This window comes from Erythrolamprus reginae, chromosome 9, assembly GCF_031021105.1.
Source record: "Erythrolamprus reginae isolate rEryReg1 chromosome 9, rEryReg1.hap1, whole genome shotgun sequence".
NCBI lineage: Eukaryota > Metazoa > Chordata > Lepidosauria > Squamata > Dipsadidae > Erythrolamprus > Erythrolamprus reginae.
In genome coordinates this window covers 53626288-53642399 of record NC_091958.1, presented here as the reverse complement: position 1 = coordinate 53642399, position 16112 = coordinate 53626288, and the positions used below count along the sequence as shown (strand labels likewise).

Genomic DNA, 16112 nt, shown 5'->3' with positions numbered 1-16112 from the left:
GAGTTAATGCTCTGGGAAAGCCCCCCAGGCTTGGACAATATAAATACATTCATCAAGAATAAAAAGATAGAACATTTAATGATAGTCAAGGTTACTAGTAAGTGATCAAATCATACTAGGAAACAAATAAAAACAATATAAAGTGAAAGATATAAGCAAGAAGGTTGTAGTAATAAGTGGGAGGAGATAAATATGCCGCATGAATCCCAGTGGCCAGTTAAGTCCCTCAGAGTTGGTCTTTTCCAGGCCCCTTCAACTAGACAATGTCATTTGGTGGGACCTAGGGGAAGAGCCTTCTCTGTGGGGGCCTCAGCATTGTTTCATTTGGTTTTGATCAGAGATGTAAGTTGGACATCCTCTCATCATTCCTGAGAGCCCCGCCCTTCTTTGCTCCCCTCCTTGAACTCTTAAAGGGTAAACAATTGTGCACAATCCCAGGTGCAACAGGCATGTCCCTTTGGATATCAATTATTATTATTATTATTATTATTATTATTATTATTATTATTATTTATTAGATTTGTATGCTGCCCCTCTCCGCCCTGTCACTCAGGGTGGAAGTGAAGGGTCCTTGGCATTCTCTGAGCTTGCTGAACATCAGACAATCTTCTCTGCTTAGCCAATTGTTCAGCTGGAAGATAGGAAGCCTCGATCCTGTCTTCTCATAAAGAGAAAGCCTACATTACAAAACATCTGTCTTTATTTTGACTATTAGAATATTTGATGGCCGGCAACCTGTGATGTGCATTTTGGATCCACACCTCATTAAAACCATCATGGTCAAAGAATGCTATACTTATTTCACCAATCACCGGGTAGGTATCCAAACTTGAGGTTGTGAGAAAGATAGATAGATAGATAGATGGATGGATGGATGGATGGATGGATGGATGGATGGATAGATATAGACAGACAGACAGACTGACAGATAGATAGAATTAGTTTAAAAGACTGTAAATTGAAAAGAAAGGACTGAGAAGAACAACATGAGAGATTTCTGTTTTTATTTTCTTGCTATTTCACCTTATTCAGAACTTTGGTCTGAATGGAAATCTGGACGCAGTCCTAACTATCATGGTCGATGAACATTGGAAGAGGACTCGCAATGCCTTGACCCCCACTTTCACCAGTGGGAAGCTGAAGGAGGTAAGAAATGAGGGTTGGATGTCTTTTGGACTTCTCAAAGGTTCTTTTATTGTCTGAAGAAAACACAATCTTCCCTGAAGCATTGTCAGTGGGTGATTTTAAGCAAAGTCTGCCTTCACTATCCTAGAACACCCAATGAATGGGATCTAGTTTAATATCTTGATGTGCCCAGTGCATAAAGCAAACAGCTATCAAGTCCGCAAGGTGTTAAATTTAAGATTATAATAAGAAGTAGATTTTAAATAAATAAGAGGTTTGATTGTGCTTGTGTCGTGTTTAAAACAAATGAGGAAAGAGCTATCAAGTTTGCAAGCTGTTAAATTTCAGGTTATATTAAGAGGTACATTTTAAATGTTGCAGAAATTTCATGCACAAGCAAATCATTTGGGTTGAAGTAGTAGTTTGAAATGGTTAGCTGAGCTGACTTGTTGCTTTCGTTCTACAAAGTGTCTTCAGCATCTTGTCCATTGGTCTTCCTTTTAGATGATGCCCGTCATCAACCATTATAACCAAATCTTGGAGAAGAACATTCAGAAGGTATTGGAGAATGAGGAAACCGTGGATATGAAGACGTGAGTAATATCTGTGAGATTAGCTAGGAATTTGTATTCCAAACATATACAAGTGGATTCACCTTTTCCATAATATGTGGAATCCCTCGTGCAACTGTTAAGGATTCCCTGAGATCATCTGTTGAATATATCATGAGGTTGCTTCCAATGGTTGAACCTCTACAATATGCTGCTTCTTCATTCCTTCCAGGATCTTTTCAGCCTACGGCTTGAATGTGGTAACCAGCTGCTCCTTCAGTGTCAACATTGATTCTCTCAACAATCCCAACGATCCTATTGTTGTGCACATGAATAAATTCAACAGATTTAGCTTCCTTGGCCCTGTTCTAATGTTGTCTGGTAAGATGTCTTGGTAGGCTACATAGGATACCTTTCATAGAGGATTCAGGTGATACATGTGTAAAATTCCCATAACTTCTTCTACTTTTCTTTTTTTTTATCTTTCTGCAAACATTAGTTGAAAAGAGGGGAAAAAAATTCATGGACAGAGTCTTTAATAGTCCTAATTCCTAAAGATAGAGAAGAGAGACAGAGGATCCAAAACTATAGGCCAATCTTGTTGCTAAATGCTGATGATAAAATATTCACAACAATTATGGCAGAAGGGTTAAAAAATATATTAATTAGGGTTATTCACCTGGACAAGAATGGTTTTCTCCCAAAGAGACATATTATAAACAATATAAGAAACATACTGGACTTATTAGAGTATTATGAGCTAAACCCAGGAAAACCTGCAGCGTTCATATTCCTAAATGCACAAAAGGCATTTGATAATTTAAATTGGGAATTATTTATTTATAAATTTGAAAATATGAAATTTGGAGAAAAAATTATTAGGAGGATTCAAGCAATTTATTCAAGGGACCTCGGCAGTCTTCTATTCCAACCCCCTGCTTGGGCAGGAGACCCTGCACTACCAACAGACAAATAGTTATCCAATGTCTTCTTAAAAACTTCCAGTGTTTGAGCATTCACAACTTCTGGAGGCAAGCCGTTCCACTGATTAATTGTTCTAACTGTAAGGAATTTTATCCTTAGTTCTAAGTTAACTTCTCTCCTTGATTAGTTTCCACCCCTTGCTTCTTGTCCTAACCTCAGGTGCTTTGGATAATAGGTTGACTCCTTCTTCTTTGTGGCAATCCCTAAGATCTCGGAGCACTGCTATCATGTCTCCCCCTAGTGCTTATATTCATTAAACTAGGCATACCCAGTATATTTACCCTAAATTAGCATCACTTAAGGTCTTCAATGGCTAACATCCCAAGTCTGTGTTAGTTGTTATTAGTGGGGATAGTAATTTAAGAATCTGTTGGGGAGAAGAAAGCTGTTGATGAGCCTTGGACTTGGTGGAACAATGGTTAGGGTGCACTACTGCAAGCTAGCTACTTTTGCTGACTGCCAACTGCCTGCAATTTGGCAGTTCAAATCACACCAGGCTCCAGCTTGACTCAGCCTTCCGTCCTTCCGAGGTGGGTAAAATGAGGACTCAGATTTTGGGGGGCAAGAGAGCTGATTCTATAAACCTCTTAGAGTGGGCTGTAAAGTACTATAAAGCAGTATATAAGTCTAAGTGCTATGGCTATCACTATTGTACTAGCTGCTGAACCTAGTGGTTTTATTAAGCATCATTTATTTATTTATTTATTTGCTGACTGAATCAGTTTTAGGCTGCTTCATTCATAATTGTTACCATCACACATAAATACAATTTTGCTAGAAACCATCCTTGACAAAGCTCATGGAGACCTCCTAAGGGTTTTTCTTGTTGCTTGTTATAGCTTGGTTGTGTTCACGCAAATAATCTATTTGCTTTTCTCCCCACTCCACGCCTCCCCGAAGTCCTTTTCCCATTCCTTGTCCCAGTGCTAAATAAGCTCAACTTCAGCATATTCTCCAAGTCTTCCATAGACTTCTTCCTCAAGGTCATCAAGAAAATCAAAGACGATCGCCAAAAGAAGGACCACACGGTCAGTCTGGGCTTTTTGTCTCATGCTTGCTCTTCTTCCATGGCTCTCATGAGGTTGTGCCTTCCAAGTGTCAGATTTAATTTTGAACTTGCTTTGGAAACGTGGAGGACACCAGGTATTAGAGAGTTTCCTTAGTAAAGACACTTCAGCAGGAGTCTTCAGATACTGGCGGCATACAAATCTAATAAATAATAATAATAATTGATTATGTTGTCTAGCTCAGTGTTTCCCAACCTTGGCCACTTGAAGATATCTGGATTTCAACTGGTCTAAATCTATTTCAAGCTATTTAAGCTATCATTTAAGCATTCGCTGGCTGGGGAATTCTGGGAGTTGAAGTCCAGATATCTTCAAGTGGCCAAGGTTGGGAAACACTGGTCTAAACGATATTGTTAGGAAGCATCAAGGACCTCAGTCGTCATCGTTGTCATCCTCATCCTCCTCCTCCTAACCCCTCTTCCTTCTAGCACTGATGATGTTCTTTAGTTGGGTCATGAAACACTGCAACAAACACGCAAGGTCACAGAGTACCAAGGACCCCTCACACGTCTTTTATGTCAGCAGTGTGCAATTGCACCCATCAGTGACAGTTCCATCTCCTTTGTTGTGGTTAGCTCTGGCCCAGCTCCTGCCCTAAGGACTGTGGATGTGGGGGAGACATCCACATGCTGCAGGCCTGTTTTGCCCCCCGGTGGAATCTGCTGATGAAGGCTCCTCTGACCAAGAAGACATGAGTGACAGGGAGGAGGAGAGTGTGGCAGACAGCTCAGAAGGAGATCAATTATCTAGCTCCTCCTTGGATTCAAAACAAGAGTTAATGATACAGCCACGCATGCGGAGAGCGATGCATAGGCAGCAACAACTCAGAGATTATTATCAAAGAAAATGAGGCCACCTGTGGTTGGGTGGGGCTGTGGTCATTAGTCAGGCTGCTATAAATAGCAGCCTGTGGGTTTGGCCATTGAGAAGGATTATCTGATCGTTGTGTTTCGTGACTGCTTTACTGACTTCGACCTTTTCTGTGCTGGTTTTTCCCCATTTTGAAACTAAACCAGAGCAAAGTGTGTTTCATTTTGTGAAAGAAGAAGGACTGTGAATTGCCTCACAGCTGCAAGCTAAGTATCACAGAACTGATAAGGGACTTGTACAAATTACCAGTTTGTTTGGAGACCAGTGCTCTTTGCTATACCAAAAGAGGGCTTGGTTTAAGTGAATTTTCATGATAAAGAACATCGTTTTGAATTTTCAAACGTGCGTGTGTGTCTGAAATTGTATCTGTGCATTTTTGGGAGGAGTCTACCAGAGAGCTCGACAGAACATCCTTAATGTCCCTTTTTGGTCTCTCTACCATTCCAGAACCGAGTTGATTTTCTTCAACTCATGATAGACGCTCAAGCTGCAGCCTCTGGGGACCCAGAGAAAGGTAAAGTTAAAGAACTTGCTTTTGGGAAAAAAATATATGTCGCATTTTTCAGAGTATAAGGTGCATCTTAGTTTTTCGGGAGCAAAATAGGGAAAATAATTTGCTCACCAGATATTCATCTGGCTAGCGTCCTTAGTCTGGTCAGCTTCAGCCCATTATTTTATCCCCTGGTTAGGGCTTTAAAAAAACCTTTATTCAGAGAGAGTAACAATGAAAGAGCTTGCCAAATGATCAAAATTGGTTGCACTATTCCATTGGCCTATTTCTGCTTTTCCTTTACTGGGCCAATATTCAATAGCAAGAGCAAATACAGCTGCTAACGTTCTTCATGTGATGAAAGGGAAACAGAGGGAAGGAGGGAGGGAGAGAGAGATGGGGAGAGAACAAGAGAGAGGGAGAGAGAGGGAGGGAGAAGGAGGGAGAGAGAACAAGAGAGAGGGAGAAGAGAGAGGGAGGGAGAGAGAACAAGAAAGAGGGAGAGAGATGGAGGGAGAGAGAACAAGAGAGAGGGAGCGAGAGGGAGGGAGAAGGAGGGAGAGAGAACAAGAGAGAGGGAGAGAGAGAGAGGGAGGGAGAGAGAACAAGAAAGAGGGAGGGAGAAGGAGGGAGAGAGAACAAGAGAGAGGGAGCGAGAGGGAGGGAGAAGGAGGGAAACAAGAGAGAGGGAGGGAGAGGGAGAGAGAGGGAGAGAGAACAAGAAAGAGGGAGGGAGAAGGAGGGAGGGAGAACAAGAGAGAGGGAGCGAGAGGGAGGGAGAAGGAGGGAGAGAGAACAAGAGAGAGGGAGGGAGAGGGAGAGAGAGGGAGGGAGAGAGAACAAGAGAGAGGGAGCGAGAGGGAGGGAGAAGGAGGGAGAGAGAACAAGAGAGAGGGAGGAAGAGAGAACAAGAGAGAGAGAGAGGGAGGGAGAAGGAGGGAGAGAGAGGGAGGGAGAGAGAGGGAGAGGAAGAGAGGGATATATATATATATATATATATATATGACGGTCTTGGTATATTCGGGTTTCTTCCCGTGTAGGATTTGGAAATTTCTGGCGACGTTTCGATGAGGTCTCACTCATCATCTTCAGGCTGGTGTTTCTGTCCTTTTTCTCAGGCGAAGACTGCGAGACCTGAGCTGCATTCCTTCTATAAATACTGGTGGCTGGGTGTGGTTTGATGGCTCAGTAATTGCCTGCTGTGTAGAAACTTCCTGGTGAGTCAGAGGGGTAACAATTGGGGTCGTTGATGTAGCTGAGGTATGCTGGTTAGTTAATGGTTGTAGATTAGGCGTGATGTCCTGTGTAGTTAGAACTTGTAGGCTGCTTGATTGCTTTACAATGTGTGTCCTGAGTCTGGTTTCTGTGGCTGGGATATGTTTGAGGGCTGGTTTCCAGATGTCTGGTAAGCGAGAGGTATCATCCCGCTTGTTCATATTTTGGGGATGTTTTTCTATCTCGATCGCTTCCATGATTATTCTTTTGCTGTAGTGTTCTGTTTTGGAAATTAATTTGGTACTGTCAAAATCAATTTCATGTCCTGTGGTTTTGAAGTGTTGGAAAAGGGAGGAGGTTTTTTCTTTTTTCTTTAATGCATTCTTATGTTCTGCAACACGTGCATTAACTCTCCTGTTTGTTTGTCCAATATATGTGGCTGGGCAGATTTTACATGGTATTTGATAAACTCCCTGGTTTTCAAGTTGGATATTGTCTTTTGGGTTTCTTAGGATGTTGGCTATTTTTTTTATCTGTACCAAAGGCTGTCTTTATGTTGTGTCTACATAAAGACAGCCTTTGGTACAGATAAAAAAATAGCCAACATCCTAAGAAACCCAAAAGACAATATCCAACTTGAAAACCAGGGAGTTTATCAAATACCATGTAAAATCTGCCCAGCCACATATATTGGACAAACAAACAGGAGAGTTAATGCACGTGTTGCAGAACATAAGAATGCATTAAAGAAAAAAGAAAAAACCTCCTCCCTTTTCCAACACTTCAAAACCACAGGACATGAAATTGATTTTGACAGTACCAAATTAATTTCCAAAACAGAACACTACAGCAAAAGAATAATCATGGAAGCGATCGAGATAGAAAAACATCCCCAAAATATGAACAAGCGGGATGATACCTCTCGCTTACCAGACATCTGGAAACCAGCCCTCAAACATATCCCAGCCACAGAAACCAGACTCAGGACACACATTGTAAAGCAATCAAGCAGCCTACAAGTTCTAACTACACAGGACATCACGCCTAATCTACAACCATTAACTAACCAGCATACCTCAGCTACATCAACGACCCCAATTGTTACCCCTCTGACTCACCAGGAAGTTTCTACACAGCAGGCAATTACTGAGCCATCAAACCACACCCAGCCACCAGTATTTATAGAAGGAATGCAGCTCAGGTCTCGCAGTCTTCGCCTGAGAAAAAGGACAGAAACACCAGCCTGAAGATGATGAGTGAGACCTCATCGAAACGTCGCCAGAAATTTCCAAATCCTACACGGGAAGAAACCCGAATATACCAAGACCGTCATACCTGTACCCGTGAAAATCTACGAAAACATATATATATATATATATATATATATATATACACATACATATACACATACATACATACATACATACATACATACATACATACATATATATATATATATATATATATATATATATATAGTCAGCTATCAATAAAATTAACTGCCTTGGAAATGGCCCTGGGTTGGACCGAGAGGCAAATAAGGAGCTGTGATGTTCCTTCAATACACCAGGGTGATTCGACACAAAAATATGTAACCCTTCCCTGGTGCAGAGCTGAAGGGATTGGATACTGCAGCCTAGAGGATAATTCTTTGCGTTACAAGGCAAAAATGTTTAAAGTTGTTGATCAAATCAGGTCCCCTGGATCACAAGTCAATCTGAGATATATGCTGTTGTGTAGGTGCGGTGTGAGAGTGAATGCCGTGGGTTTGATCTTCTGTTTGATCTTCTTTGACCTTCTTCTGTGATTTCCTTTCTCCTCCAACAGCTTTAACAGACAAAGAGATTTTGACCCAGGCACTTTTTTTTATTTTTGGTGGCTATGAGACCTTGGCTACCTTTCTCAGCATCATGTCTTATTGTATGGCCATTCATCCCGATGTCCAAGAGAAATTGTACCAAGAGATCAATGACACTTTTCCTAATCAGGTAAGACCCTTTTTTGGAGGGGGGGGTTATGACTCTCTTGGTTGCCGACCTTCTGATCGATAAGCTCAGTGTCTCAGCCACTGAGCCACTGTTTCATACTTATCATATACTCCTTTATTTTGTTTTGGCCTTTTGTGCAGACCCCTCCCACCTATGACGCACTCCAACAAATGGAATATCTAGATATGGTGGTGAATGAAACTCTTCGCCTTTACCCTACGGCTGCACGACTTGACAGAGTTTGCAAAAAGACAGTAGAACTCCATGGAGTGACCATCCCTAAAGGGACCGTGGTTATCATTCCAGCGTATGTCCTACATCGGATCCCAGAATATTGGTCTGAGCCCGAAGAGTACAAACCTGAGAGGTATGTTGTGAGGAATTAGCTGTCACTAACTGGGTGTCATAGTAAAGGATTCTTGGGCATAAGTCCTCGAGAAGTCCAAATGAATTAAGCAGAAACTGCTTCTAAACAGGTCTCTTTATGGTTCCTCACCAGTAGACCTAAGCGCCAAAGCCCACTGCAACAACATAGCCAAAAAGGATTCAAGAGTTGTTAATCTAATCCTACGTAGCTTCTGCTCTGGCAATCTCACACTACTTACCAAAACTTTCATCAGACCCATTCTAGAATATAGCTCATCTATTTGGAACCCATACCGCATCTCGGACATTAACACCCTCGAAAATGTCCAAAGATGCTTCACCAGAAGAGCCCTTCACTCCTCTACCTGCAAAAGAATACCCTATAAAACTAGACTCACTATCCTGGGTCTAGAAAGCTTAGAACTATGATGCCTTAAACATGATCTAAGTATTGCCCACAAGATCATATGCTGCAACGTCCTGCCTGTCAATGACTACTTCAGCTTCAACCACAACAACACAAGAGCACACAACAGATACAAGCTTAATAGTAACCGCTCCAAATTGGACTGTAAAAAATACGACTTTAGTAATCAAGTTGTCGAAGTGTGGAACTCATTACTGGACTCCGTAGTATCTTCCCCTAACCCCCAACAATTTTACCCTCAGACTATCCACAGTCGACCTCTCCAGATTCCTAAGAGGTCAATAAGGGGCGTGCATAAGTGCACTAGCGTGCCTCCTGTCCCCTGTCCTATAGTCTCTCCTATATCTCATATCTCATATCTACTATTCTTCTATTCTATTCTTTTTATGCTACTCTCATAATATCCTTCTATTCTCTTATTCATATATTCTACTCCTAAATTTTCACTTCAGTACTTTCTCTAATATATTTTACTCGAGTATAACGTCTATAACCTTCATTGTGTATTATTGTGCATTGGACAAAATAAATAAATAAATAAAATAAACAGACAGAATCTTGCCAAACTAAAGCAAATCCTTGCATCATTAAAAATATGCTTGTCAGAGACAGTGAATCAGAATATATGATACGTTGCAATTCAGAAGATTTATTGCTCAAGCCAAAAATCGAATCAGCTAAAGTTCAACACTAAATTGGCACCAGATAAGGATGAATGAAGGTTAAGGGGTGGAACATAATGATTCCAGGCTAATGACCCCAGCTATGCCCACTCTTCTCCTAAAATATCTGAGAATTGATATAGAAGGGCAGCCTTAATTCTCTTCCCGCCAACCGAACTGTATAGATTTCAGTCTCTTGATCCTCTGAAATGGAGCCCCTCCCTGCTGGGAATCCAGGCTGCATTCCACCACAACAGTTTAGACACTGAACTCCAGCGAGAAATCTCTCTAGTGCAGTCAGGCAGTAGGGAAAGCAAGTAGGATGCTTGGCTGCATAGCTAGAGGTATAACAAGCAGGAAGAGGGAGATTATGATCCCGCTATATAGAATGCTGGTGAGACCACATTTGGAATACTGTGTTCAGTTCTGGAGACCTCACCTACAAAAAGATATTGACAAAATTGAACGGGTACAAAGACGGGCTACAAGAATGGTGGAAGGTCTTAAGCATAAAACATATCAGGAAAGACTTAATGAACTCAATCTGTAGAGTCTGGAGGACAGAAGGAAAAGGGGGGACATGATCAAAACATTTAAATATATTAAAGGGTTAAATAAGGTCCAGGAGGGAAGTGTTTTTAATAGGAAAGTGAACACAAGAACAAGGGGACACAATCTGAAGTTAGTTTGGGGAAAGATCAAAAGCAACATGAGAAAATATTATTTGACTGAAAGAGTAGTAAATGCTTGGAACAAACTTCCAGCAGATGTGGTAGATAAATCCACAGTAACTGAATGTAAACATGCCTGGGATAAACATATATCCACTGTAAGATAAAATACAGAAAATAGTATAAGGGCAGACTAGATGGACCATGAGGTCTTTTTCTGCCGTCAGACTTCTATGTTTCTATGTTTCTATCTCTCTCGGTAAACTTTTATCTTTCTTCATTGGTCTCAGTCCAGTTTATCCAGGGGTGAAGGAGCAAAGGGGTCTTAGCTACAGAACTGAGGCACAAGCTTTTGGGAAGAGTAGCCATACTCAGCCATGATCCTTTTCCGATTTGCAAACAGGTTTAGCAAAGAGAACAAAGAGAGCCGTGACCAGTATGTCTTCCTCCCTTTCGGAGTCGGTCCCAGGAACTGCATCGCGATCCGATTCTCCTTCCTGGTGCTGAAAATGGGCCTGGTGGTGGCACTGCAAAGGTTTCGCTTTCAAACCTGCAAGGAAACACCGGTGAGTTTTACAACTTGGGTTGGAAGCTGGTTCCTCCTCCTTCGCTAAAGAGTTTACTCCACCGATTGTCCACCTGACGCGTATGTCTTGTTTAAAGACACATGGAGGTGAAGAATGTGAAAGGAAGATCTCTTTGGAAAGACAGGGTCATGTTATCAGGGTGAGAAGTTTAGTCCATGTTGTGTGTGTGTGTATGTGTGTGTGTGTGTGAGAGATTCTCGAATGCCTAAGTTTTACTTCTATGTCATAATAATAATAATAATAATAATAATAATAATAATAATAATGATGAAGCACCCGACTGGTGATGAAATACGAAATCCAGCATAGTGATCTCGTTTGCTGTGTTGTACTGACATAATAATAATAATAATAATAATAATAATAATAATAATAATAATAATGCGCCTGACTGGTGATGAAATACGAAATCCAGCATAATAATCTTGTTTGCTGTGTTGTACTGACATAATAATAATAATAATAATAATAATAATAATAATAATAATAAAGCGCCCGACTGGTGATGAAATACAAAATCCAGCATAGTGAACTCGTTTGCTGTGTTGTACTGACATAATAATAATAATAATAATAATAATAATAATAATAATAATAATGCGCCCGACTGGTGATGAAATAAGAAAACCAGCATAATGATCTTGTTTGCTGTGTTGTACTGACATAATAATAATAATAATAATAATAATAATAATAATAATAATAATTATAATAATAATTATAATAATAATAATAATGAAGCGCCCGACTGGTGATGAAATACAAAATCCAGCATAGTGATCTCGTTTGCTGTGTTGTACTGACATAATAATAATAATAATAATAATAATAATAATAATAATAATGAAGCGCCCGACTGGTGATGAAATACAAAATCCAGCATAATGATCTTGTTTGCTGTGTTGTACTGACATAATAATAATAATAATAATAATAATAATAATAATAATAATAATAATGAAGCGCCCGACTGGTGATGAAATACAAAATCCAGCATAATGATCTTGTTTGCTGTGTTGTACTGACATAATAATAATAATAATAATAATAATAATAATAATAATAATAATAATAATGAAGCGCCCGACTGGTGATGAAATACAAAATCCAGCATAGTGATCTCGTTTGCTGTGTTGTACTGACATCATAATCATAATCATAATCATAATAATAATAATAATAATAATGAAGCGCCCGACTGGTGATGAAATACAAAATCCAGCATAATGATCTTGTTTGCTGTGTTGTACTGACATAATAATAATAATAATAATAATAATAATAATAATAATAATAATGAAGCGCCCGACTGGTGATGAAATACAAAATCCAGCATAGTGATCTCGTTTGCTGTGTTGTACTGACATCATAATCATAATCATAATCATAATCACAATCACAATCACAATCACAATCACAATCACAATCATAATCATCTATTAGATTTGTATGCCGCCCCTCTCCGAAGACTCGGGGCGGCTCACAACATAACAGCAATACAACATAAACACAAATCTAATGTTAAAAACTTTTAAAAACTAATTTAAAATACATTGTTATAAAAACCTATCTATTACACAATCATACACACTCAATCTGACTGAACATAAACATAATAAAGGTCATCGAAAAAAGGAGGGAGGGAGATTAACCCCCCACGCCTGGTGGCAAAGGTGAGTCTTCAACATTTTACAGAAGGCGAGGAGGGTAGGGGCAGTTTGAATCTCTGGGGGGGGAGTTGATTCCAGAGGTCCGGGGCCGCCACAGAGAAGGCTCTTCCCCTGGGTCCCGCCAGATGGCATTGTTTTGTCAACAGGACCTGGAGAAGGCCAACTCTGGGGGACCTAATCGGCCGCTGGGATTTGTGTGGCAGAAGGCAGTCTCGTAGGTACTGAAAATGGAATTAACTGAAAATAGAGTTTTGGTGCTGACAACAGAGTGAAGCCCCTAGTAAAGCACTTTTATCAATTGCTACACCGACAGTGGAAGGAAAAAGTGTTTAGTTTATTTTATTTATTTTGTCAAGTACATTTGGGTAGTATGCAAAGATATAACCATGTTTATATACATGATGCTAGTAAGAGAGAAACATTAGGGCAGGGGACGGAAGGCACGCTGGTGCACTTATGCACGCCCCTTACTGACCTCTTAGGAATCAGGAGAGGTCAACCGTGGATACTCTAAGGGTAAAGTTTTGGGGGTTGGGTGATGATACTACAGAGTCCGGTAGTGAATTCCATGGATTAACTACTCGGTTACTAAATTCGTATTTCCTGCAGTCGAATTTGGAGCGGTTTAAGTTTGTATCTGTTGCGTGCTCGTGTGTTGTTGTGGTTGAATATATGCGAGGCATTGCGTAGGCGTAGGGAAAGGCATATGTGTAAAACATGATTCTTGGTAGTCACCACTGTTTAATTCTATCTCTCCTTCTTTTGTCAATGGAAAAGATTCCCTTGGAGCTGGAAAACAAAGGATTCCTCAGCATAAAGAAGCCCATCATATTGAAGTTGGTGCCCAGAGTTGTTGTGAAACATGGGGAGTAGACCTTCTGGAGGCTGCAGTGGTGCTTTCCTTCCTTCCTTCCTTCCTTCCTTCTTTCCTACCTTCCTTCCTTCCTTCTTTCCTACCTTCCTTCCTTCTTTCCTTCCTTCCTTCTTTCCTTTCTTTCTTCCTTCCTTCTTTCCTTCCTTCTGTTGTGATTCCGTCCGAGGCCCCTCAGGGAACGGCTGATCTTCTGTCGGTTTCCTGCTCAGAGGGGGAGGATGAGGAACAGGAGGTGCAGGCAGACGAGGAGGAGGAATCCCAGGCTGAGGAAGAGGGGGAACAGCCAGAGGCCCCCGAGAGGGAGCTCTCCCCAGCAAGCAGCCTGGATTCCTTAGAGGAAAATGCACAAGCAATAATCGATCTGCGACAGAGAAGAGCAACACAAAGAAGGGACCAATTGGCTAGGTACTTTCAGCACTAAAGAGGCAACAGCTGGCTTTGGGTGTGGTGCTCTCTGGAAAGGCTAAAAGGCAGACCCACCCTTCCTGGCTTGTGGAGTATTATCTTTGGGAGTCCTGGGACCTGGCTGTGATCTTTGGCGTCTTGGAATTCTGGTTTGTGACTTTGAATACTGAAACCTTGGGGAGGAAAAGGTGGGGGTCTTATGCTCTACAGTGGTGGGTGTGCCAGCAAGAAGTTTGCTGTATTGTCTGTATTGTCTGACATCAGGACTCTGCTGTAAAGTCTCCTAGCCTGCCTGTTGGGAACAACAGGTTTTTCTCTGTGTTTATTTTTCAAGCTATAAAGTACTTTTGCTTTTACCAGCGTGTCTGGCTGTTTTTTCCAGTTGGTGTTGAGGTCTGGGGGAACCCAGACAGAACACCTTCCTTCTTTCCTTCCTTCCTTCCTTCCTTCCTTCCTTCCTTCCTTCCTTCCTTCCTTCCTTCCTTCCTTCCTTCTTTCCTTCCTTCCTTCCTTCCTTCTTTCCTTCCTTCCTTTTTTCTTTCCTTTCTCCCTTGTTCCGTCCTTCCCTCCCTCCCTTTCTCCCTCCCTCCTTCCCTCTCTTCCTCTCTCCCCCTCCACCTTCCTTCTTTCCTTCCCTCCTTTCTCTTCCCTCCCCTCCATTTTCCTTCCTTCCTGTTGTGCCTTCATGTCACATAACAGCAGCAATCTCAATCTACAGAATTAAATGCCTGTTTAGACACTTTCTCAAGGAAGGTTGGGTGTGTCCGTTAATCTTGGGATCCCTCAAGTCTTCACTTTAAAAATAATAATAATAATAAACATGCTTGATTTTATGGGACTCGTGCCACAAGCATCCAAGGAGCTGTGTTGGGTACCAGCATAAGTTTCCGAGTAATCTCTAGGGTTCGTTTTAATTCTGCCAAATAAAATTCCTACAGCATCTCCCTAGGATTTGCCTTGAGGTTCCTTGACTGATGGGGTAGAAAGGTGATGAAATAAATAAAAGAGTTTTTGTGGGGAACTGCTGTACCTGGAGAAGGAACCTGTTGGTCATGAAAATATTTCACAATAAAAACATACTAGCATCCTCTCTAAACACAACTTTTGAATACAACAGTCATTACAAAGTATTGGGGGAAAGACCTCACCATACAAGGTGACCTCATTCCGATGCACAACACCTTCTGGATGTCGATCAATGACATATGATCAGATGCAGTATGACTTAAGCACAGTACACAAAATTATCTGCTACGATGTCTTACCTGTCAACGACTACTTCAGATTCAACCTCAACAATACATGGGCAAACAGTAGATATAAACTCAAGGTTAGCTCCTCCAAAGTTGATTGCAGAAAATAGGACTTTAGCAACAAGAGTAGTCAATGCCTGGAATGCTCTACCCAACTGCCTTGTTACCTCCTCTGACCCTCACAACTTCAACCTTAAACTGCCCACCGTGAAGAAGAAGGAATGGTGGTGGAGGAGACAGGAAGGAAAGAGAGGATAAAGAGAAGGAAGGAGAAAGAGAAGGAGGATGAGAAGGAATGATGGTGGAGGAGAAGGAATGGTGGTGGAGAAGGAGGCAGGAAGGGAAGAGAAGAGAAAGAGAAGGAAGGAGAAGGAATGATGGTGGAGGAGAAGGAATGGTGGAGACGGAGACAGGAAGAGGAGGAGAAGGAGAAAGAGAAAGAGGATGAGAAGGAATGATGACGGAGGAGAAGAAATGGTGGTGAAGAAGACAGGAAGGGAAGAGAGAAGGAGAAAGAGAAGGAAGGAGAAGGAGAAGGAATGATGATGGGGGAGAGAGGAATGGAAGAGGGGAGCGAAGGAGACAGAGAAAGGAGGAGAAAGAAGGAAGTTGAAGGAGCGAGAGAAGGAGCGAGCCTCTACAGAAGTCTTGCGTGAGCCGGGCAGTCTATGATGTATGAAATCCTCCCGGGGAGTGGCCCCAGGAGGCCGTCCTAAGGAGGAGCCCTGGGCTTGGCTCCTCTCTCTCCGAGGGCGGCTACAAAACCTCGGGAACTTCCAGCCGCGCCTCAGAAGTTGCCAAGCTCGCCAGAGGCTCCGCAGCCGCGCTCGCCATGGGAGACCCGGTCCTCGGCTGGGCGCTGGAAACCTGGGGGCTCGCCCTGCTCCTCCTGGGCCTGCTGGTGCTG

General features: G+C 41.7%; 1 protein-coding gene across 11 annotated transcripts in view; it reads left to right on the top strand.

The window, feature by feature from the left end:
- LOC139172333 (cytochrome P450 3A29-like) overlaps positions 1–16112 on the top strand; it is a 106532-nt gene that overhangs the window by 68017 nt on the left and 22403 nt on the right. For 3 of the 11 annotated variants that reach the window (XM_070761330.1, XM_070761333.1, XM_070761332.1), the window contains 10 exons: positions 716–815; positions 1033–1146; positions 1630–1718; positions 1909–2057; positions 3561–3688; positions 5045–5111; positions 8130–8290; positions 8431–8657; positions 10820–10982; positions 13451–14308. The exons of 6 other annotated variants lie outside the window; for them this stretch is intronic. In XM_070761330.1, coding sequence (XP_070617431.1) covers positions 716–815; positions 1033–1146; positions 1630–1718; positions 1909–2057; positions 3561–3688; positions 5045–5111; positions 8130–8290; positions 8431–8657; positions 10820–10982; positions 13451–13546 — 1294 coding nt within the window. In that variant the 3' untranslated portion in view covers positions 13547–14308. Of the gene's footprint in view, positions 1–715; positions 816–1032; positions 1147–1629; positions 1719–1908; positions 2058–3560; positions 3689–5044; positions 5112–8129; positions 8291–8430; positions 8658–10819; positions 10983–13450; positions 14309–15952 lie in introns of those variants that run through there. 2 more of the 11 variants (XM_070761325.1, XM_070761334.1) reach the window with 2 other exon arrangements.